The sequence below is a fragment of the Chaetodon auriga genome, chromosome 3 (genome assembly GCF_051107435.1).
Source record: "Chaetodon auriga isolate fChaAug3 chromosome 3, fChaAug3.hap1, whole genome shotgun sequence".
Classification (NCBI taxonomy): domain Eukaryota; kingdom Metazoa; phylum Chordata; class Actinopteri; order Chaetodontiformes; family Chaetodontidae; genus Chaetodon; species Chaetodon auriga.
Window position 1 is genome coordinate 14888983 of NC_135076.1, and position 25335 is coordinate 14914317.

General features: G+C 43.3%; 1 protein-coding gene across 3 annotated transcripts in view; it reads right to left on the reverse strand.

The window, feature by feature from the left end:
• Positions 1-25335, reverse strand: part of nr5a2 (nuclear receptor subfamily 5, group A, member 2) — a 69815-nt gene that overhangs the window by 41795 nt on the left and 2685 nt on the right. For 2 of the 3 annotated variants that reach the window (XM_076727201.1, XM_076727202.1), the window contains exons 2-4: positions 24116-24234; positions 20156-20297; positions 11503-12215 (exon numbers count right to left, since the gene is read on the reverse strand). In XM_076727201.1, the coding sequence (XP_076583316.1) occupies positions 11503-12215; positions 20156-20297; positions 24116-24234 (974 nt within the window). Of the gene's footprint in view, positions 1-11502; positions 12216-20155; positions 20298-24115; positions 24235-25335 lie in introns of those variants that run through there. The other variant, XM_076727203.1, reaches the window with a different exon arrangement.

The window sequence follows — 25335 nt, forward strand, 5'->3', positions numbered from 1 at the left end:
ACGAAAGCGGCAGACACGGGCAAAACCTCTAGGCAGGCTGGATTACACGCAGATAATTGAGGCCATGCAACATCGGAACATAAGAAGCTTGAGGCATGTTGTGTTTTTTTTTTAAAATTTCTTTTAACTTAGTTGAAAAGCGAGTTAAAGCGTTGTGTTTCAGAGTACAGTTTGAGGGAAAAAAAATCTTTGCCTGAGAAAGTTTTGCATTTTTTTTTTAAATTGTAGGACATTTTATTTGAAGAATCTGATTTTTACTATCTAAACATTTATTATCTTGTATCTGTTTTTAATGGTCATTTCCAGTAATCCTTCCTCACTAAACAATACTAAACCTCCTCTCAACATATTTCCCCTGTTCAGTTTTCAGTTATATTGGTCTAATGTAAATAAATAAATAAAATCCTAAAATTTTCCATTATATGCATACATGAGTAGATGTCAACCAACAACTCGTGTGTTTCTTATTTTAAAGTGAAAGCCCTCAATCAGATGCCATTTTTGCAGCTATCTGATGCTTTCAAATCTGTGTCTTATACAAAGTTGAAACGCAGGCCAGCGTAAAACAGGAAGATAAATTGGCTGACAGGTTTGCATAGTTTTGTGTGGTGAGTTTAGCTTAGAGGTGGAGGGTTGGTGTAAGGCTGCAGCAGCCACACCACGTCCCCTTTGACCTCCAGGAAACCCTATAGCCGGGAGCTATTTAGAAGCAAAATACCAGCGCTTCTGTCTGTATATTTACCGCTCATCTGACAACATACCGCCGCCCTCTGCCACCGAGCCTGCCGGCAGATGACAATACTTTTTACGTGCATTGCCACTAATTTGTTCTTTGCTGTTGCAAACTGTGAGCGCCGCTTTTTTTGGCTTGCGGGGTTTCGGATGGGAGGCACTTTGGAAAGGTTCCTGCATAAACTGTGGATTTAACACGGCTCATAACTGTAAACGCAGCAGAGAGGAGGAGAGGGGAGAGAGAAAGTTGTTTTGTACTTTGGTGGAGTGTATAAAGTGTTTGCACGCTGTTGAGTTGATTTGTTAGCGGCCCAGCCAACTAAATCAAGTCCCCATATTCACTTTGTTTTCTTTATTTTCTTTGTCTCTCGTTCCCACTTCCTCTCTGCCTTTCAAACACTCTCTCTCCCTGCTGATTGGACAGACTGTTGCCAACTTGTGAAACAACAACCATGTTAGTTTGGGGCCACCGAGGCTAACGGCACAGCCATATTCACCTGCGTCACCGTCTTAACAAGCAGCATGACCTGCCAATAAAAAAGGCTTTTACCCTGATTGTCCTCAAACAAGACTTAAACACAACCTGCTCTTTCTCCCGCCGAATGCCCAAAGTGCTCACAAATGCGAATCAGGCTGTGTTAACTTGCTTGAAAATGAAAAACTACAGAAGAGGTGGAGGCAATTTTTGCTTTTCTTTGCTTCTTCATCAGTGGTGGTTTAAGGGGGGGGGGGTGGAGAAAGGCAAAGACAGATGGAAGTTAAAAAAACACAAACTCTTCTACAGGTTTAACAGGGTGGTGCAGACACTTGATCCACGCAACAGTGTCCATCCGTCAACAGCTACATGTCAGTGTCCAAAAGCAAGCGTGCTCCTCTACCTGTCCTCACATATTGAGTGAGGACTTCGGTTAAATGTCGAAACGGTGAAAAAATTAAAAGGAAAAATTCCTTGAGTGGATGAAGCAGCACAAGGAAGAGGAAATGTTGGGAACAGTGGAGTCTATCATTGCTCGGAGCTCTGTAAACTTGTACTTCATGACAGCCTTTCATCCCTCATCAAAGCAACAAGTAGATGAGCAGACTTTGTGCACGCTGAAACCTCCCAACCCCCGTCGTCTCCTTATAGCTGCCGCTCCTGTGGGACAGGCGACCTTAAATCTTGTCTTTTAACAAGTTTCCTGTTCCTTCCGGCCTCCTGCAGTCCCCTGGGGTTGGACCTATGGGACCATTCCAGTATTTGGAAAGGCCGTATCTTAAAGCTCCCTACAACCATCAGGGGACGCGAGGAAGACATTGGAAAATGTGATTTTTGTCAGGTCAGCGGTCGCCTGCAGTCAAACAGCCAAAGCATGGCAGATGCCACTGGAAAATGCCGACTTTGGCTCTGCGAGGAAATAAATACTGATGTTGCCAAAACATGTTGCATGCAGTGCAATAAGGACTTTTTCAAACACTGTTATACTTCAGAGCAACATACAGTATACATGTCTGTATATGTTTCACCTCATTAAGGTACTCTTCAGCAGGAGGAGCACATTCAGGAGGTCCTGACCTGTAGACTTACAGGTACAGAAGAGCCTCTGTTACGTCTGACTGATGCTTTCTTTTTGTCCGGCCACACACTGTGTCTTAAAATCACATGAAAAAATCAACTTTTTCCATTTTATATTGGCAGTGTTGAAGAAAAAGTCAGGAGGGCCGTTTTACAGTATTCATGAAAAAGAGAGAGTGATGTCTTTCGCAATGGTCAATAATTTATGAATGAAAAGAGGCCTTTGTGAACCCCTATTCACCCCCCAGCACCCCCCCCCCCCCACCAAACTCCTGCCTCCTACCCAGTGCCACTGATCAAACAGATATTGTTACCACTAAAATAGCAACTTAAAAAAACACACAGGCGGCCATAAGACCTGCCTGTAGCCTGGGAGAAAGACTGACAGCAGAGGGGAGGGGGTGAGGAAGGCTTGAAGGAAAGAAAGAAAGAAAGAAAGAAAGAAAGAAAGAAAGACAGAAAGACAGAAAGAAAGAAAGAAAGAAAGAAGCTAAATTAAATGAAAATTTAGAAAAGTCTCCTGAGAGGAGTATGTGCTGGGGGGGACAATACTGTATGTGTATTTGTGCAAGTGTGTTGGGGTGGTGGTGGGGGGCGTGTCATCTATCACTGGACAAATGCTAGACTGTGGGGGGTTCTGGTGGAAGTGGGGGTGGTGGTGGTGGTGGTGGTGGTGGGGGGGTCGTTGTCGGCCAGAATGGTGCTGCTCCTCAAATGAAATAATATATCTTTGAAAGCCTACGCCCCGCACCAGGCCCCGGGTCCATATATCAAGCCCAAGAGCGTCTGGTGGATCCGCTCCAGGCCCATTAACCTTCCACCTGTTCCCCCCTCACACCCCCACCCCACCTCGCCCAACCTAGCGGTCCTCTTTTCACCCCCCAACACCCTCCCCTGTTGTCCTTCGCCATACTCCTCCTCCTCCTCCTTCTCTGCTTGCCCTTGGTCGTTGCCTCTCGCAGCCCCCTTGTTCATCTTCCTATTTACCCCCCCCCCCCACCTTCCTCTCTTCCTTATTTCCCTCTTTCTGTTCTTCTCTGGCTGCCCTCCATTATCTCCTTCTCTCTCTCTCGCTCTCTTTCTTTCTTTCTATTTCTCTTTATCTCTCACTCTCACCTTTTCTTCCTTCCCCCTTCTTCGCTGCTACATCTCTCTCAGTCTCTAACTCCATCTCTGACTCTGTCCCCTCTTTCTCTCATGGTCACTTTCTCACTCTAAATCATTCACTCTGTCCCTCTTTCTCCCTCTGCCTCTCACATCACAGTCTTTGCTTGTCTCTCTCTCTACTCCTTCTGTAACTCATTTAAACTCCACGTCTCCTCTCCTACGTCCCTCGCTCTCTCCCCGTCCTTCTCTAGTCATTCTTCCCTCCCAGCTAAGGCAAAGCAAGCATGCTATGGGATGTGTGTGTGTGTGTGCAGCACAGCCTGCCGAATAATTCAAATGCAATGGACCAGGGACACGGTTACAAATCTCTGCCAACTGCGTGCGGCCGCCAACCCCATCACACTTGCAGTTTGTCAGGATTGGGGTGTCAGGAGGGGAGGTTGTTGCGGGGGTGGGGTGGGGGGCCTGTTGACCTCTATGACAAGACAGACATTGCAGCCTGAGGCTCTGAATCTGTGTGTGTGTGTGTGTGTGTGTGTGCGTGTGGAAGGTGGTATAGATATACCACTTCCCAGGGTTCACAGATCACGCCTAAAACGGCTTATTAATTTCCACTCAGTTATGGGGTGTGAGGAAAAAAAAGAAAAGGTGCAATCAGCGGTCAAAGCATGGCAGCGGCAATACACCTCCCTGCCTCTCACAACACACACACACACACACTTGGTTGCACCTTGAAAATTAAACTGCTCCTGGATAGGTCATGGAAAACAAGGTGTGTGTATGTGGGGAGGGGTGGCTGTGTGGCTGTGTGTGTGTGTGTGTGTGTGTGTGTGTGTGTGTGTGTGTGTGTGTGTGTGTGTGTGTAAGGAGGATAACTAAGACTGTAGAAAAAGACCCTCCAGTCTGAACTGGGCGGGTAGGTGGTGTAAGTATAATTTTACCAAAGTAAATTCATGTAATATTTATGGATATAGATGGAGGGGAGGTGAGGAGGGGGTGAAATTATGCAGCAGGGCAGAGTGGGGCGCATCAGAGGACCTTACATTATTCACTCAGGTAAATCTATAAGTGGAGAATATTCAGGTGTGAGTTGTGAACATCAGCCCCCTTCTCGCCCCACCCCAGGGATCTGTCACGCGTGATTGACTGACGTGCTGCCGCTTAGAGGAGGGGAATAAACTGGTGGAGGAGAGCCGGTGGTGTGAATAATTCCACTGCTTAACATGTTCTTCTTATTATTTTAGATTGTTACAGATTTCTGTGAATTTAGTGAGTTTTTTTTTTTAGACTTTTTGAAATTGGAGTTGTTTCTTTGAATTTGTGCCGTATGAAAGGAAGTCCAGCTCAGTGGAAATCAGCTCATGGTTTCTGAACATTTCAACACAGCCTGCAGACTTTTCCTTCTAAAACAATGCAGCTGCAGTAGCGTAGCTTCATTCATTATTTTGTGGTTAACAATATAATGTTCTGCTGAAAAGTAACAAAAAATGTGTGAAAATGTGTTAGTTAAAAATGTCTAAAACATAGAAATAGAAAGTTATATCAAAATTATGTAGAAATTACACATTTGAAAAATGTAAAAAAAAAAAAATTCTGAAAAACTTTTCAGTAGAGCATTTTTTCCATATTTTATTCAAATACAAAATCAGCAGTGTAGTTTTAATTTAAATCTAAATATCACTGACTTCTTCAATGATATTTAGATTTAAATTTATATATAAATTTATATAATGATGTGCTCATCAGTATCATTATTGAAGCTCCTTTGAGCGAGACACCTACCAAATTGTTCTTACTATTCTTCTTCTTCTTCTTATTATTATTTTATTATTGTATAATTTCTGCCTTTATATGTCAGCAAATGGTTGACAGCTGGAGACAGAGGTGTGGTTGACATGCAACAGAGGTCGGATGTGAGCCGTCGATGTCGCAGCTACATGGTCAGCATCTCAAACCCTGAGGCCACCACAGTGTGTGAGCAGGTGTGTGTCTGTAAACGTGTGTGTATAGTAAAACAGTCCGTTTTTTTGCGATAAAAAATGTTTTTGCCATTGATCTGGTTAAATGTGAACACCAGTTAAACGATACCTGACTTGCTCCATGTTTTACAGGCATTGCCTCATCCCCTCCTGCCCTTTAGCCCTTCATGTTGACTTTCGTTAACGCTCATATCTCTTTTTCTCTTCGCTTTTATCTTCTGTGTTTTTATCCTCCTCTCCTCTCCTCCATCACATCACCTTTGATATTTTCTGCCTCACCTCTTCCTCTTTGTCATTCCCTTTCCTCTCCCTCCCTCTCCTCCTCTCTTTCCCTGCATTCCTCCTCTACTCGTCTCCTCTCTCATCTCCTCTCTTTGTTTCACCTCTGTTCTCCTCGCCTGTCCTTTCCTCTCCCCGGCCATCTGTTTATCCAATATGGCCGTCCCATCTCAGCTGGGAGCTTTCCCAGGGAACAAGACTTCTAATACAGTTCCTCCTCAACTTAATGGCCCTCCGTTCTGCTTTTGCCATTCCCGCTACATGCAGAGAAACAAAACAGAAAAAAAAAAAAAATTGAAACAGACAGAGAAGCACAGAAACCTGTCTGGGTCCCCCCAAAAAACTGTCCCTGGATGGCTAAAACAAACAGTGAATCCACATTTCAAAACGTCGCGGCAGTTTTCCGCCCTGCTACACTTTTATCAGGTGGACGGACTAAATATATGTATAAAGTTACACAGTCCAAACGACATGTCATCTTTAGCATAACTAAAGTCACAAGAATCTAGTTCAGACAAGGATTTAGACAAATAGAGATGCCTAAAAATCTCTGTGCCGCAGAGCTACATCCTGCAAACTGTTCCTGTTTCATGTATTGGCATGAGTAATTATTTCAGCATTTTTGTGATGCACCTGCAGTCGCTCTCTTTAGGGCTTTCCCAGTTGGTTTACACATGTATTAAAACACAAAACAGTGTTGTCAGACCTCATTTGTTTAAAGTAGGTTGACACACACTGTTACCTGCCCTTTGGCAGTCCTCCCAGAAACTTGCCCACTTATTTCTCTGAAGAGGTGAGCATTCATATGCCGTGGTGGATCAAAATCAATCAAGATCACGATCACAATGGAGGAGCAAGTGTTTCTTTCTGGGCATACCATTTGGCAGTGATTGGTCGGGCTATAAATGATGCATCAAGAATGCAAAACTAACTAATCTACGTGTCCATAATGTCCGTGTCTAATTGAATCCAACAAGATCATATCTCTTTTCTGGGTGTTGTTGAAAGGCTGGGACATGAAGTAAAGTGCCTGAAGTGGTGTGACGAAGGGGTTAAAGGGGAGATGGAAACATACGATAAGTATCTGAAGGTGTGTTTTCTTTTTCCTGTAATGTGGCTGAGCTGCAGCAGCCATAATACATTGGATTGCTTAGAAGTCTTTCCTGACGTGGGCATTTCCGTTCCTTCATCAACCTCTGTATGTTGCGTGTTGACAAGGCACACAAAAGTGCTCGCTGTCCCAACACCAGACACACATCCTTTTTATTAAAGGGTGTAGAGAGGAAGGGGGGCGACAGGGGCTGTGGTGAAAAGGGAGTAGAGCTAGGAAGGTAAGATATAAACATATGAATCATCAATAGTCCCGATTGCCCTGCTAAATTCTCCCTCTCATTGTGTTTGTGGTGGGAGTCAGGCCAGCCATCCCAGCGCTGGAACAATGGAGGAGAGGGTAGCACTGGAGCAGCTACAGGATGAGTCACCGTCACACACACGCACACCTACACACACGCACACACACAGTGTTGATACACATGTTCAGTCAGTCATCCACTCTCATATTCGGCACAAACAGGAACATTAGAGGAGGCGTTTTTAAGAAGGCCGTGTTTGTAGTGTTCACAAAGAAAGCATCCTTTTTTAAAATTCAAAGGTTCATCTGTTTACATTTTTTTCAACCCGTAACTCAAACTGCGATCTTCGTTAAAGTCTCCCATCTCGCTCATCCTGTCTCTCCTTTTTCTGCTTCAGTCAGACAATTACTACATTTCCCAGAATGAAAAACAGCATCCATCTGGAGTTTTACTGAGTCCACTGTCACTAGAGAAACTGCAGTCTGGGATGTTTAATAACTAGAAGTCAAGATCAACGTCGACGCCTTTAAAAAGTGTTTTCGAGTGGATTTGTCCTTTAGCACACAAAGTTGCCTATTTGGCGGTCGACACTATTGCAGGTGGAGAGGGGTTCATGGCAGGACAGGGGAGGATGGGGAGGGGAGGGGTGGCAGAGTACCAGCCCTGTGCTCGCAAATGTCTGTGAGAGACAAACACATGTGTTTCCCCCCTTAGAACACACTCAGACACTGGCATGTGTCCATTAATACACACTCGTACACTGGATTAAGCACTGATAATATACTTTGAAATACAAACTGCGAAACACATTTGGGAATGCCCATTTCTGCGTGTTTTCAGAACTCAAATGCAGGCTGAAAAACACGTTTCTGTACACTGTCATTTTAAAATACAGTTGTACCCACGTGAATAATGAAATATTTACTAAATATTTCCTGCAACGCATAATCATTTTAAAAAAATTAGTTCAGCAATTGTCATTTTCCCAAAGACATCGATATATTTTCTAATAAAAAATAACACTTTGCAGTAGTTTTGGGGGAAATAAAAAAAACAACTTAGGGCCATTTAACAACAATAATAAAAAAAAACTCTGATACATACATTCAAAAACTGCATTAATATGTTGGAAAACACAACTCTGGGATTAGAAACTCATATTAAGGGCTGAATAGACTCCTTGAAAAATTTATAGGCTCACAGGTGCAAAAGCATACGCATCTAGACAGACATAAACCTACAGGCATAATCGCACTCACGCACCTGTCTTCAGCCCGTTCAAATATTTATAAAATAACCACACATCATCATGACGTGGAGTCACTGATTTCAAAACCAGTGCACCAGACCTGACTTTCTCTAACTGTCGATGTGTTAAACCAATCATAGCTGGGGTAGAGTTGGCGGTAAGAGCCCACCCCAACTTCTCGGATCCAAGGTGTTAGAAATAAACGTCCCTCACGTCATGCCTCATTCCCAGAAAGAGGGGGAGAAAGAGAGCGGCATCGTGCTGCAGTGGAAAAGAATGGGGAGAGCTCTTTAGAAGGTACTCCTAATGGCTAAATATTTATGAGTCCTGTGACCGAGGCCAACTTATGGAAACTAAATCTTTAAACACTTTTTTTGGCAGACGCCTCGCACACACCCTCCCAGCTTGGCTCTATTACCAGAGAAATTCTTTTGTTCTTACAGAGCTAATAATAGTGAGAGGGGCTGTGCGTTATGTGTGAGCGGTGTCTGTGTCTTAATGTGGGTATGTGTCTGTGTGTGTGTGTGTATGTGTGAGATGAAAGTGTATTTATAGCTTCCTACAGCACCACACTACTCCTGTGACTAACTTTTAATTCTACTCCGCTTCCTGTCTCGGTGGTCCCAGGCTTGACCTCACATCTGATCGCCAGATCTATATTAACGGGAGATGTCAAAGGTCAGGTGGATTCAAAAACGCGATATTTTTACTTGAAATGGTAGTCAAGAGTTAAAACGACGGGACACACACCATTCGTAGAAGGGCCGTACAGTATGACAGGTGTGTACATTTTTAGCATCTATGGAAAACATTGCCAATTTTTGTCATGCTTGAGCAGTTTGCACGCTTGTATTCCTATGTATGAACACACACACACACACACACACACACACACACACACACACACACACACACACACGCACACACAGACAAAGCAGGCATATTCACAGGGAGACAAGTGGACAGTGCAGAGGTCATGGGTGGGTTTTTCTACATAATTTGGTGTTGAACTGCAGCAGCAAACACATAAAAGCTGGCACCAGAAAAGAATCACGACACAAACGAACACACACACACACACACACACCCACACACCCACTGCACAGTACACACTCTCTCCAATTACGATTAATAACCGAATCAAAGCAATAAAGCTGAGCTAACAAAAGAAAAACTCTTTGAGGGAGACATTTTAAAGCCAAAAGCATATCACAACAATATGCCCAATGCCAGTGCATACGTTCAAAGTCGGCATCAGATAATCTAGAAAGCCAATCGGTTTGGCTAGCTCATGGTTTGCTTATTCTCCTCACCATCACCCACACTGAGCCTTGCTCAGCAGTCCTCCCTGTAGTTACAAATGAGAAACAAGCAAAGAAAAGAGGATTGTGTGGGAAAAACTGTCAGTGCCACAGCTAGCACATTATTTTTCAATCCCCCTTGTGTTTTAGATGGCTCTTTAAAAACAGGAGGGTGGGGGTGGGGGTGGGGGGGTTAGTTCAATTATCTCCCTCACTTAAGTGAAATACGCCCCCACCCCTTCTGAACCAATGGGGCCAGTGCAGCAGGAGCAGGAGAGGCTTTTTTGGGGGGGATTCGGGGATACAGGACGAGGTTTCTCCTGCATTCACAGGTTATTCTCTTCTTTTGTAAACAGGCACCCAGCTCAGTTTCTATTAAGCTGCAGTAATATGGGTAGTCATTAGGCAAAAATAATGACATTTCATTCAGCAGCAAATCAGGGAGTGACAAACACAAGTGGGTGAGATAATTGAATTAGGACGAGGGTGTGAGAAATAGAGAGGCTTCGCAGTGCAGCAAAAATGATCATTCAAAGTTAATGGGCAAACCACACACAATTATTCACCGCGGCTACACCCTACGACGATACTGTGTGTGTGTGTGTGTGTGTGTGTATGTGTGAAGTGCTGCACACCCCAGTTGAATGCAAATGCACACCTCGAAAATGTCAATAGTGGGGACATGACGCGTGCTAAATGTCAACATGTGTTTTTCAAGGACTCTTGTCTGTGTTGTAATTGGCTCCGTCTTTAATATTACATTTATTTCATGTGTTATTTTCCCCTTTGAAAACAAAATAATATTAAATATTTGGAGGGAATTTTGCAACAGGCCCGGGCCCATGAATATGCAGCTGAGCCTTTGGCGATGCGATGTGAAACAAACAGACAAAGGAGTCAGACAACGGGAAGAAAAACAGGTGAAGCACAGACTAATCAAATGCCTTTTATGTCGCTCTGAACATTAACCTTCATTCAGAGCAAATAAAGCCGCGAGCACACAAACACACACCAGAATCTCTCCCGTGGGCTCTGTGATGAATAAGCAAGAATTATCACATTTTTACAGTGAGCCGTTGGTGGACGGCTACTATTGGTCAGTTGGGATTGACTATGCTAAACATTCAAAGAGGACAGTGTTTGCCGGGCTCAATTTTTTTTTTAAATAGATTTGATAGATTATGTAAACCAAGAAAAAATGGTTTTGAACAATGTCCATCACAGATAACTAACCAAATTTAATTAAATTGAAATTTCAAGGGAAAAGCAATAGAGGGTTTGTTGCTATTATGGCTCTATCCTCTGTGTGATATGGTCCGCTCTGCATTTCGTTTGGCCAGTATGCTAATGGCCACTGTCTCATATCATCACACAGTGTGTGCCCACTTAGATCTGAGGAATATTTCAAGGGGAGATGGGCGGTCTTCAGTTTTCAGTTCACATAAAACCCTCAGACTAGGACCCCGTTAGTATGAAAAGTGCCTGAAGCTCTGAGTCAAAGTTTTCACAACCCATAGCCAAAATGTGTCACACACAGGGTAAATACGGCTGGCTGCTGAATTTTGATCAGGCAATGGGACGGACAGCGGTGGCAGCTACCAGCACACCCCCTTCGCCCCCCACAGCCCTGTGTACTGAGCCAGTAGTATTGAGCCAGTGCATGCAAGAGGAAGATTAAAGGCTTGTTGAAGATAAAGGATTGAGCAGATGATGGTCATGAACTGTGTAAAGTACTGTCAATTATGGATGACATTCTGGTGAAAGATTTAACACTGAAACAAAATGAGGGATAATTTATTTAAGGCCTGTAGAGTAACTGCAAATAGAATTAAAGATGCAACAGCAGTATGCTACCTTTACTGATGGGAATGATGGCCAACGCCAAATAACATTTATAAGATTTTTCCGCTCAAACAAAATCACTCTCACCCCATGGATCATGCAAACCTACCTTGAGCTCGCGGAAGAAGATGCTGCTGCGTGCCCACTCCACGATGGAGAAGAGTGTCTGGTCGGCCATCTTGCACATGAGGCCGAAGGTGTTGAGCTTCTCGTGTTTGCCTCGGCTGGCCTGCTCCTGCTGCAGGTAGGCCAGGATCTTGGCCTGAACCTGCGGCTCGTCTGGCTCACACTTGAGCAGCTCTACGATCAGGTGAGGGAAGCTGGGCGGCGAGCCTGACTGGTATGCGTCGACGTAGGCGTAGCCCATGATGGACTCTGGCGAGCTAGTGTATGGGTCTGGGTATTCGGACTTGATGGTGCGCGTACCCTGGAAGTGTCCGTAGGCCGCCTGGTAGCCCTGCAGGCTGCCGGCGTGCGGTGGCATTGCCATGCTGACCGGCGAAGTGACAAATGGGCTGCGGTCGTAGTCTGTGGGGGGGAGGGCGGTGGCATGGTGGTGGTGGTGGTGGTGGTGGTGGTGACCGGTGTGGTGGCTGGCGTGGTGGCTCAGCGGGAGGCCCTTGGAGGCGGCTGAGTGGATGTTCTGGATGGCTGAGGAGATGGTGAGGTCGGTGGGCACGGCTTGCATCACCTGGGTCATGGCCTCGATCTTCAGGCCGTTGGCTCGGATCAGCGCCTTCTTTTGCTGCTTGAGGGCCCGGTCACGTTTGTACATGGGGCCGAACTTGTTGCGACCACCACGCATTCGGTCTGCCCGCACAGCTGACAGACGGACAAAGGAGACAAGAAAGGACAATATTATCACTTACAGCTCGTCCTTGCAAAAACACACGATTGTGCACAACACTAACCACCTTTCAGATTCATGCTTAGATTTCTCCATGTATGTGGATATAAGCATGGTGTTATGAAAGTGAACTCCTTTTTTGTAGTTGGTATGTAGGTTAAAGGTTTTCCTGTGGTGATTACACTTACATGTTGACTCTTAAACTCCACAGGTCTAACAGATAGTGTTGTTACTCATTGACTAGAGCCACAAACTTCTATGAACCGCGCTGCTAAATGATCATTGTACAGCTGGCTATCTCTGTGTACCACTCAGGAATTACATACCTCAAAAGCTAGATCAAAGAAAATTGTCTTTGCAGAACAAACGTTTTAAAATGGCATCTGATTATGCAATATCTGAAATGCCACTTCAAAACACCACAGTCCATTAGCAGAAACTTTTTTTTTCTTTACAAAACCCAAAAGGCTGAAAAGGCTGACAATAACTAAATTGGATTTTTTTTTTCCCCCCTGATGAACCACACACACCCGTGATGCCCCCTGCCTCGCCCCTCAGTGCAGCATCCTGTGGAGAGGATCACAACGAGTCTGTGCCGTGGGTATTTCTAATGAACGAGCCGGGCACAAAGTGGACTGCTACGAGGACCATGTGTGATCTGGCTGACTGCTGCCATGGGGAAGCTGCTCTGCTGTCTCCCAGTCGGGGGCTGCTGGTGTTAATTATTCATACTTAATTACCTCTTATTCTGACGAGCCCAGCGTGCAAGGAGCTAACGGACGTCTGGGAGACTCCGCAACAGAAAAACGCTCACTAATACCAATACTGTAGAATATTATAGGCTTGTTTTCATTGTATTCAAAAAGGTATTGGCTCAGGCTTTAAAAGAAACCCATATATTCAACTATATATGCAAATAAATGCACATCATACACACTGAATAGTCAGATAACATGGAGATTCAGCCTGGGTCCACTCCAGCTCATGATGTCTTGACGGATGAATGAAAGAACAGAAGAAGAAAATTGGGAGGGGGGTGGGGGGGGTCGGAGTTTGGGGGTGAAGAGGGGCTAACACACACAAAAACACACACACACGCTCACACACTCCGAGCTGCCTTGGGAGTGATTTTAATGACCTCCGTCACAAAAGTGTCTGTCACTGATCTGAGCGAGAGGAGCCGTGAGGGGAAACACACACACACACACACACACACACACACACACACATACAAACACACACGCACTCTCTCACACTCACACCCACATGCTGACTCTTTCTCATACATTCTTTAAGAAAACACACACACACAAACACACACCGGTCCAGATCACAGAGTTTTTAGCAGGCCAGACGCTCTGCCACCTCGGAGAGCCCCCGACGGCTCAAACGGTGTGTAATTTATACACAGTGATTTTACACACACACACACACACACACACACACGCACGCACACACACGACCATTTCCCAACACGCTTCAGGTCAACTCTAGTGCCCACTTACTCAGGCTCAGGGATTATCACGACCGTTGAAAAATTGATAACACATCAAAGCCAAAAAAAGAAGAAATCAGGAGCCGTCAAATGTATCCATTATACATTATTGTAGGGCGACTTTAACTATTAATGATTTCTCCACAACAGCGTAATTAATGAGCTGAGAAACTAATAGTTGGCCCTACTGGGAAAATAAAATTAGACCCTGACTGCCTTCTTGCCTGCCTCGGACTCAGGGACCCACATCACATCATGAATATCAGGACTGGGGGATGTAGGTCTCACCACCACCCCACACAAACACACACACACACACACACACACACACACACACACACACACCCCCCGATTCTTTCTAATTAAACAAGGTGATTTGCATGCATGTAATGCAGATTAATATGGAAGGTGGGGGCAGTGTATGTGTGTGTGTGTGTGTGTGTGTGTGTGTGTGTGTGTGTGTAGGAGGAGAAGGTGAGTGTGTGTGTTTGACTGAGGTGGAGAGATGTTAATACAATGTTAGATGCTGCAGCACTGAGTTTATGATGGCAAAGTTATCATATGACCCTGCAACTTTAAAATTATGTCCAGAAAAAAACTGCTTTTAAGGTAGTAATCTGTAGATGTTTTCATACAACAATAAATAAATAAATAAATAAATAAATAAGAATCACATTTCCCTTCCTTAAAAACCTGCAGTGTCTGTTACAAACTTAAGCTCACTGGTTGGTCTTTCTGTGGTGCCAAGAAAGTCACGTGTTTGATATTTGTGGTTTATTTGGCATAAACACCACAAACTGAACAGTTAGCGTGGCAGTGACAGACACCGCTGCTGAACAGGCAAACAAGAAAGACAGACAGCTCCACAATTTCAAACTTCATCAACAGAAAATGCAAGAAAAAATGACTGCAGTGCTGCACACACAGCCTGACTGACAGGAGCTGTCTGGAAAGTGCAGCTATGAGCACTTCGCTTCGGGAAAAAATAACTGGAAACCGAAAAAATCGGGAGGCTACGAGAAGAAAATGAATATGTGAAGAGAAAACATCACAAGGAAGAAACACGCTGTTTGAATATATGAGAAGGAGCTTGTGTTGGTGTGAAAAGGATCTGAGTTGGGGGATATTGTGGGTTAGCAGTGAGGCTTTGGGGCTAAAGCCAGGCTGAAAGGCTAAAAGGCTGACGCTGTCTTCCACTCTGAATTCCCCTGACTTGCTGTCTGAGAGCACGTCCACACAAAAAACACACTCAGGCACACACACACATCCATAAATTCACAAAGTGACCCAACCAAAACCCTCTTCCTCCTTCCCAAAAGTATCCAGTACTGTACACACCAGCTCGAATATGTACAAACACAAACAAGCGCACACACACACACACACACACACACACACACGCACACAGATCTTTCACACACACAATTTCCTTGCACACATAGCCCTTAACACACTCAAACACCGCACACACAGCCCTCAGCGCTTATATCCTCTGATTTATGGTTGTTTAATATACAGGAATATTAAGCGCACGTAGGTGAGGATCCCTGTCGGCCGCCGGCATATTAATGGGTCCCGCGGAGCCTTGCTGACACCCTGTTTGTCATGTCGGGGCCCCGGCCCCTGCTCCGGATGCGCCCTATCCCATGCACACACATGAATACCTATGATACCTATGCATAAGTAATGGGACAGCTCCCTGGCTTCCACTGCAGGTACTGGGAGGCTGACGGAAGACAAATCAGAGAGAGGAAGGTGAAGACAGGGAGGAAATAAAAAGTGGAGGGAGAGGGATACAGAGAGGAATATATACAGTAAATACTCACATGGTGTCGCTAATTTGAGCTGGAAGGCTCTGTAGGATTTTGCATTAATAGTAATTAATGATTTTTTTTTTAGATTTGATGAAGGACTAAGTGCGTGAAAACAATGGTTAAAAATAAAAATCACAGGATAAAGTGACACCTGAGGAAGCCTGTGTGCATCTGTTCAGTAAAAGTCCAATAAAACTAAACGAGCTTCTCCAAAAACAGCAGCTTTAAATGAAGTGAAGTCCAGGTGAAACATGACAGCTTCAAATCAACCTGGGATTAAACGCAAAAAAATATTATCTGCCATTTAGTATCTTGATTGTAAAGGAACCAGACAAGAAATGATAAATAATCAGCTTTTTCTCACGACGGTCGCACGCTGTTCTTCGTTTTTGTTGAGACGTCATTCACCGTGACCATTTTTCACGCAGCGCCTGCCGCAGATTTTCCTTTTCAAAGGTTATTTGAAAACATTTTGTAACTCCTGCTTCATTAAATAGCACCCAGTGGAAAGCCAGTGTCAAGCTCACAGCCTCAGAAATACCACTGTTTGGCTCTGTCTTTAAGATGATACATAAGTGAAGGAGATATTAGGCAGCTCAGTGAAGCATATGATGCAAGGCAACTTCAAGCGAGCATAAAAAGAAAATCATACCAGTGGGAGCTGTTCGTGCGGCACGCTTCATCAGCTTCAGCGAATGACGTGCTAATGGGTCCAACCTTAGTGGGATGTGGATTGTTTTTTCTTCTTCTTCTTTTTTCACTGAGTCAACACTGGCAGAGATGCAACAGTGCTTACCAAGAAGTGTGTTTGTGTGTCTTTGTGTGTGTGTGTGCGTGTGTGCCCCTCACAGTAACTGGTGAAGATTAAACAAGCCTTTTATAGGCAAATATTAATAGTGATACAGTTAAAATGACGCATATGTTTCGCTTGTTTTAATTTCATGACAAACAATAGGGTTTGTAAAATTAAGGTTGAAGATCACACTCATGTCCACATTTTTTGGGTGTGTTGACACCTACAGCATCAGGCTGCTCTTTGCTCTCAGTCGATGCAGCAACAGGAAAGAGGTTCTTTTATTTTGGGAGGTGTGTCTTTGAATGTTGCACGCTGGGTCAAAGGTAAGTTACTTATCCTAGCAGAATATGATAGGCGTCACCGAGGTTTAACATTTTTTTTTTTTGTAATCAGCCCAAGACAATACGACTGATCTTTAAGTGTTGGGATGGGGTGACAGACGTGTGGCAACACTGCTAACATCACTCTGATGTGCAGGGACGTGCACAGACATTTTGAGGGGCTAACCCTAACCCTGCTGCCTGTACGTCCACCTGTTATCTAGCTGAGATCGGATCATGTGATAGCATAATATACGGCATTTCATTTGAATCAGGTGTGTTGGAGTAGGGAAATGAAGAGCAGGACCAGGACTGAAAAACACCCTCTAACTTTAGCAATTACTTGTATTTATGAAGCCACAACAGCAAAAACACATTTTTTTTTGTTTCCTCCTGAGGGGCAACTCATCCAAAGAGGGCCAGTGGACTGTTGATCAGGCAACTTAAGCCGAGCCTTGTGCATGTCCTTGCTAATATGTGCCCGTCTGCCATTTCACCTTGCTCACCTCAGCTTTGAATCATTATCAAACACAGACTACAAACACAGACTCCTTCACTGCTTCCACCCTCACAGCAAACTGTACACACTGTCCCATTGGCTGACAGGCTTATCAAACAACCGGGACGGACACTGAACAGCAAGGCGAAAGCAAACAATCAAAAAATACAGACAAAAATTTACAGTCTGAGGCTATTTTAAAGTTTCCCTCACTTTTTCAGTCCGTGTTTGGTTTCTGCTTGATGTCCGGAATTCACATGTTGCTGCAAGCTGCTGTGTAATGGAATGAAAAGATTGCAATAACAAAGCACATGACCCCAAACCTCCTTCCCTCTTTCACCGCTATCGTACACACAGTTCTTTTTTTTTTTTTTTTAGATCAAATGACAGCTTCTCCCTCTCGCCTGTGGCCTTCTGAACACCTTTTTGGGCTTCTCATGAATATATGCATGTGTTTACCGGAGAGGGCTGTACGTGTGTGTATGGTATGTGTGTGTGCTGAGGGGTGTCAGGCTTTCTGTATGGGACGTCTTTACTGGTTGTGGCAGGAGTCGGCCACTGGAGCTTCTGGCCCCTGACAGAGTGCTGCAGGGCCCGTCTTGCCCCCGAGCTGAAAGCTACCGCCAGCAAAACAAATCAAATGCTGCCCCCTCCCCGCCTGTGTCAGCTGGAAAATGACAGGCCGGGACATTCTGCCCAGCGGCCATTCACAATTAAGGGCAATTAATTACACCGCACATGGCAGGTAAAGGGAGAAGAAGCCTCCAGAAAGATTTTAGTTAGTTAGTCTTTGCTCTACTTTCACTCTCCCAGGGTCTTATTTCTTTAACACATTAACTCTTCTCAATTGCATGTGATCATTTCAGGAGGTCAAGGACTTTTAATTTGGTTTCATTTACAAAAGCGTGAAGAATCTCGTTTCAGTATTAGACTGAGACTGTATGAATAGCAACACCCGCTCTTATCAAACGTAAAACAATGTATTTTTAAAGGACAACACTGTAATTTAACCTCTCAGTTAACAAAATAATAAGTGCTGCCTTCAGCTTAGTTTAAGTCCTCTATCCTACACTTCTAAATGTGACCTTCAGGTCGCTTTATTCAATCCAAAATTAGTGATTTCAGAATAAAACCTGTAATCTTACGTGTGGAAAAATAGTTGATTTTAAATGTTATCTTTGAACATTGGAGGAACGTTTCTTGCCCTGCCGTCCTGTCACTTCTGTATAGCCATGTTTGAACAAGCTTCTGAGCCGCGTTCAAATTAAACAAAGAGGCCTCGAAACAGCCGGCCAAAAGTATCATCATTACCATTCTCGCCCTGCCGCCAAGTTTAATATTTTATCTATTACTCCGTCTGGCATGTTTAAGTGCAAAGCAGCTACCAGATATCCCCCAACTCCCCCTGACCCCATCTTAAATACTAATAAGCAATGTTGGATTTCAACACTGTAGCAGAAATGAAAGGTTTCACTTCACAAAGTTCGAGGTATACATTTTGAAGAACAGATGTTACTGAGATATTCATTGTTAAACGTTTAAATAAATATAATCCTCTCCTTTCATACGGGCAATCATTATGTCAGAGCAGGTATTAACCATTTTTAAATGGTGGACATCTCAGTTTGGAAGGAAACTATTCACATGCAAATTGTTCTTGGAGGAAGATTTCAGTCTGGGTTTCCAAAAAAGTTAATGTGCTACGATTAACTGCGTTCAGTTGTGAATGAAAGAGGAGGCTAGCAGCGTCATTTCACCAGAACGCTGGTACAAGTTTTTAAAGCACCTCTGTGGAAGTCCAGTCAACCTCTAATTTTAGTTGCTTCGTGTTATAATTGTTTCCTCCCCAACTTTCAGCCACTATAATTGCAAACAGGCATCATATCTTGAAAAACATATGACACAGCAAGCAGAATGCAAAAGGTGCTTTAAAAAAGATGCGTTCTGTAAGTTCTAGGTCACAGTCGAGTGAGAGGTGTTTGCTGTGAAACCCCCGAATAGACTAAATCTGTGCTAAACTATTCATGAAATGGCACAGAATAAACAGTACAGTATGTGTACAAAAAACAGAAATATTCTCCCAGGATTATATCATTTTAAGCACAACCTGCTGTGCATTTGGAGGCCATGTGGCAGTGGTGGAATGTAACTAAGTACATTTACTCAAGTACTGTACTTAAGTACATATTTGAGGGACTTGAGTATTCCCCACTTCAGTCTACTTTATCCTTCTACTCTTCTGCAGTTCACAGACAAATACTGCACTTTTTCCTCAACTACATTCATTTGACAGCTTTAGTTACTCCAGTGGTCACTGTACATTTGATTATCTTATAAAATATAAAATACATAGTCATAAATTAAACAACCCAACAGTACATGGTTAAATAATCCTACATTATAATATATAATAGTACATCAGTCACATGGGGACAGTTTCCTCATTTATGAATACTTTTCACACTTTAAGCATGTTTTGCTAATAATACGTACTTTTCCCTGCATGATATTTACAGTACCTCTACTTTTAATTGAGTATTTTTGGATTGTAACACAGCTCCTTTCACCTCAGTGCAGGTATCTGAATATTTCGCCCACCACTGATGACTGGCCCGTCACATGTGCAGTACTAATAACGGCCATCTGTTCTGTCTGAGAGCCTTTGAGCAAGACACCGAACTCCCAGTGGCCAGTCTGTTATAATCATTGGCTGTTTGGACGTAAAAACTCGTCCTCCTTCATGCAACGACTGTGTCCTGGTAATCTGTTTTGTAGAAACCAAAGCTTTTGACAGCCTCACATTATCTACTCAGCCAGTATTTCACTTTGAAACCCTTCTGAATGTCTCTCCCTGTGCTACATCTCATCGTTACCTCATGTCTAAACTGGAAACACACTCAATTACAGATGCGAAACACCAGCAAAACTTGTGGCGTCATTCCGCCGTAAGCCAAACACCTGAACTGTAAAAATGTAAACATGTTGCTGTACCTTCTAGCTTCATGCCGACGTTGAGGCACTTTTGGAAGCGGCAGTACGGGCAGCGCTTCCTCTGGGTCTTGTCAATCTGGCAGCTCTGGTTCTCTATACATGTGTAGCGCTTGTTGTTCTGGACGGTGCGCTTGAAGAAGCCCTACGGAGAGAACCAATTAAGACGTCAACCCGCTTGACCCCTGCAATGCGATGGTAATTGGCCCATTCACACTCCCAGACAGATGGAGAGGGACAGGCTTAATGGATAACACACACACACACACTCACACACAGAATGAAGTTTGAAAGCCACACTCCAATTGATGCTTCATGGACACACACACATGCAGAATACAAAGCAGGGCACGAATACACACTTTTGAGAAATGAATCAAATTTCTGTCTTTGTAAAAAGTTTCCTGTAATGATGAAAACTGAGAACACAAGGAAATGATTCATAAAATTACACCTATATTATCAGTGGGGCATCATTTGGTTCAGCTTTGGACAAATAAGCAGAATAAACAGAAATTCTCTACATACCTGCCTTACTGAGTGTTTCAGCTGCATTATAAACTACTTTATAAAGAGGATAAAATTTGTGTCCTGTCAAAATTACATTACTATTCTCAATATTCTCTATTCACGTCTCTAGAATTTACGAGGGAAAGCATCTTTTCAGTTCTCCACTTAATTATTGAAAAATGTGAGCACAGGAGTCCAAAAGATCCAATAAATTAAATCCATAATTCACAGTTCCGGGATTACAGAGATTCATACCTGCAACGTGGAATTAATTATAAGCAGCAGCAGCGAAAATCAAACGAAGGGAAGATGGTATTAACGTATTCTAGATCCATAACCTAGGAGGAGAATCCTTAAACCTGGTCTTTAAAAAAAATAAAAAAGAACATGCTGCTGTCAATATCTCACCAAACACAAATTTAATTGACAATCTGCATTGCCTGATCCATCCCCCCTCTCCAAAAAAAAAAGAAAAAAAAAAGAAAAAAAAAATCCACTGCACTCGGTTTTGGATTATCGACTTTCTCGATGCTAAAAAATCCATGCTTCAGAGAGAACTTTCTTTCCAATTTTCCATTTAGTACACAGCGTGTGCTATAAATATCTGAACCGAGCTGGATTGTAGCATGCTTTAAAAACCGCACAATATCACATCTGGAGATTAAGCGGACAACATTTAACTGAAAAGCTTTCATTTGACTGGCAGCTCTAACCGAGAGTGGGCACTTGTCAGGGCTAACTTTTGTCTGTAAGAGGACTGCTGCAAGCAAATTCTGTCTCTTTCTGTTGCCATTAAAAAATATCAAAGTTTCTCATTTACCCATTAAAAATGTCACAAATAACCTAAAATCTGAAATCATCACAATAATCTGGTAGTGCATGCTGTGAAGTCGATCTTCGTAAAAGTGCCGTATAATTTTAATTTGATCAATTATCTGCGTAACTGGGCTTTGCTGACCTTGGAATTCTCCCTAACAAACGGCACTCTCTGCACAACAGCAGCAACCAGGAAGCTGCCCTTACTTTATGTCAATACTGGCCAGTAAGTCCATCAAAGAAGCAGGAAAAGTAGAATTCACATCACCACTCCATCTCCTCCGATCCCTGTCTGCCTTAGTCTTTATGTGCTTTCATATGTGTTCTACCAAACTTAAAAAAAACAACAACAATCCCTTTGACCTCCACTTGCTTTGCGTGCATTAATTTTATTTTATTTCTGTGCGTCAGTCTCCTGAAATGAAGCACGCAGGGTTTGAGCCTGTTTGTGCACAATGAGCACCATGAAGCCCATTTCAGCTTGTTGTTATTCCTACAGGTATGATGTGGCACCGTGTTTACTTTATGTGGGCTGGTGTGTAGTATGAACTAACACTGTGTGTGTGAATAAAAGGCAGTGTGTGTGCGTGCGTGTGTTCGGAGAGGTGGTAGGATTATGAGGGGGTTAAGGAATCTTTTACTTGTGTGATTCATGCTCTCGCTCTTTCTCTCTCTCTCTCTGTGTGTGTGTGTGTGTGTGTGTGTGTGTGTGTGTGTGTGTGTGCCCCTCAGCTCAAAACTGGCAACTGGCAAAAAAATCTGACCTGAATATACCGTGTTTCTGGAGGTTGAAAAGTATAAGCAAGGGTGGGGTGAGAGCGCGCAAGCAGGGGGAAGAGGGTAGATGCCAATACACTCAAATTAGATTCCATCAAAAAACTCGCGAGAAATTATTAAGCATTTCCAAAATCTGATACCACAAAGTTGGAAAATGTGAATCTCACTCTGGTAGCACATAAGAAAAACTGAAACAGACATACTTTCATTTTAATAGAATACTTATAATAAAATTTAACTGCTGGGTTTTCCAGCTGTGGCCAGGGCAAGCACCTCCATTACACTGGAGATGGATTACACTGCACAGGGATATTTAATGCCAATATGAGCCTGTAACATGTCAACAAGCTGATACATCCGCCCAGCCCTGAAAATTCCACTAATTACTGAATTGGCTGCATTTAAAAGATAATCAATGACTCCAGGTAATTATCAATATTATTCATGTTTCTACAAGAATATGCAGCACTTCATAAAATATCTCTTCATCTACATCCTGCATGCATGCACACACACACACACACGCACACACACCAGAGCATTTCTAAACTGGGAAAAGCCTGTGCTGAGGCTGAAAGGCAGCAGAGATGTCACTGACGTCTGCCTTCAAGCAAGTGCTGAGCATCTCAAGGTCAATAATATGGGATAAAATCTATAACATCTGCTTTGAATAATGACCACATAGGCAAGAAATGTGCGCTGCGGCATCAATACTGCGAGCTGCAATTTTACACTGAATAGTGTTAACACAGAGACATTTGTCTTAGCTTAATTTTGTGCTGACAGCTTTACTGGGCCAACAAAAAACTCGGCTAAAGCCCATTAGCTCAGTGTTGAGGAGAGCCGTGAAAAGAAGCAGAGAGGGACAAACAGGTTGTTGATAGAGCTCAGATTCATTGCAGCAACAGTTTGCCTTGCAGTCGCCTCATTATTAATGTGCATGGAAAATTTTTGCAAGCAGGCAATGCTGCTGTTCTCTTAATGAACTTGTGATGAGAGTTTCAGACAGTCGGATACGGACTGTGCAAACAGAGTCAGTATTGTTGTGTACTTTGCTTCCTGGGTTGAATCCTCCTCCTCTCCACCTCCTGCATTTGCTGGTTGCAAAAATCAAAAAAAAAAAAAAACCCCTTTGCGTGCTTTTGAACTCCTGTTTCTTTGCCAAGCCGTCCACTGCTTTACAAAATCCTCTGACACTCACAGGAAGAGTTTGTTAGATCAATTGTCACAACAATATTTGACCCTCGGCCTCTTTACCTTTGGTTTTCCTCTAATGTTAATGATGAGGAACTGAATCCTTTAGTTACACTTGTTTCAAGTCACTCTGGGCAAGAATGTCGGCTAAATGCCTAGAGTGCAAAAAAAAAAAAAAAAAAAGTATCTCCATAGATGAACAGAGAGGTCAATACACTGAAATAAAGCAGCGGCAGCGAGGAGCCACAGTGTTACTATGTGTGGGATGTATTTTAAAATCCCACATTGCAGAGATAGCTGTACCTGCAATTCAACAAAAATAATGACAGTAAATAACTAAAAATGCCAAGGAGCACATTAACTTCACTACTGTATCCTGCACACACACACACACACACACACACACACACACACACACACACACACACACATAACAAGATGCTCAAACCATGTTCACCCACTGTAAACCCTGATGTAAACACTGACATGCTCTGATGCACCACAGGAGCTTTATAATAACGGAATAAATTAGGCAGCCACATAATTGAGACTCAACCACCTAAAAAATGCGAGATACCAAAGCGGATACGGGTCACCATGAGGACACTTTCTGTGTGTATTGTAACAGTGTAATGGTTTTCCACTGGGCAGAATGGGGCCACTAACCTTGCAGCTCTCGCAGGTCAAAAGCCCGTAGTGATATCCTGAAACCTTGTCTCCGCACACGGGACACATCTCGTCCAAGTCTTCGTCATATGAGTAGTCCATCATTTTTATCTGGGGTGCTGCGGAGGAGACACGGACACACAGACAGAGGTCTAGTTCAGTGCTGAGCAATCTCTTTTTCCAAAAGCCCACTTTTCATCCATCAGGATGAACCACGCGACGCTTTTTTTTTTTTTTTTTTTTACTTTATTTTATTTCAAAGTTCTGTCGGACATTTGGAGGTTTAATTTGAGGAGGGGAAGACGATGAATAGTCGATTTTGGAAAGAGTTGAAAGAGCGCAAGCATTTATTTCTTCTTGTTGCCGCCTTCTCTTCTATAGTCACAGCAGACAGGAGCCAAAAAATACAAAAAAAAAAAAAAAAAAAAAAAAAAAAAGCGCATGAAAGTGAGCCTCATAAATATGCATGTATCTAAGTCGTGAAATCGCTGGGGGAAATGGAGAGATATTAGAGTTAAGGATTGGAGGAGAAAATGTTACCGCCCACAGACAAATGAAGACACACAGAGAAGCCCTTATCTCTGCAGGCGAAGAGAAAAACATCCAAAACCAACTTCAACCAACAGCATTTTTCCCTCTCGAAGAATAACTCGCAATGCTCCGACACAAATTGCTTTAATTCCTTTTTCTTTTTCTCGATGTGTTTGAGTGGCGCAAAAGCAGATGCAGCGTTTTATGGGACTTTCTGCGTGCGCTGGAAAAACTAGTGCATTTTACAAGCGCTAAATATGATCATTTGTCTTGTTTCCAGCGCAGCTTCATTAAGAATGAAGAGTAAACAAAGACACAAATTACTGCAATTTAAAATCGACTTAAAAATCAGTGGAATTTCACATCATTTGCACATTTTCTCCATTTCATTTTATCAAGATCTAGGACTCAATATTCTAAACACGCCGGATATTATTGCGATGTATGTAGCACCCCTTTGGCTTGCGAATTAGACATACTTGCATTGATAAGACTGTGTGTGACAGCGCTAAGCAAACAGTCAGGCTGACATTTACAGCAGTTACAAAAGCATTTATGGTTCTAATCATAAAAAGCAGCCAGGATCAAACAGGAAAACCTCAGTGGATGTGGCTGTAAAAGTGGTAATATTTTGTCAACTGGACCCCTTCAAAGGCCTTGACATATAGGCTGATACTGCTCTGCTTCAA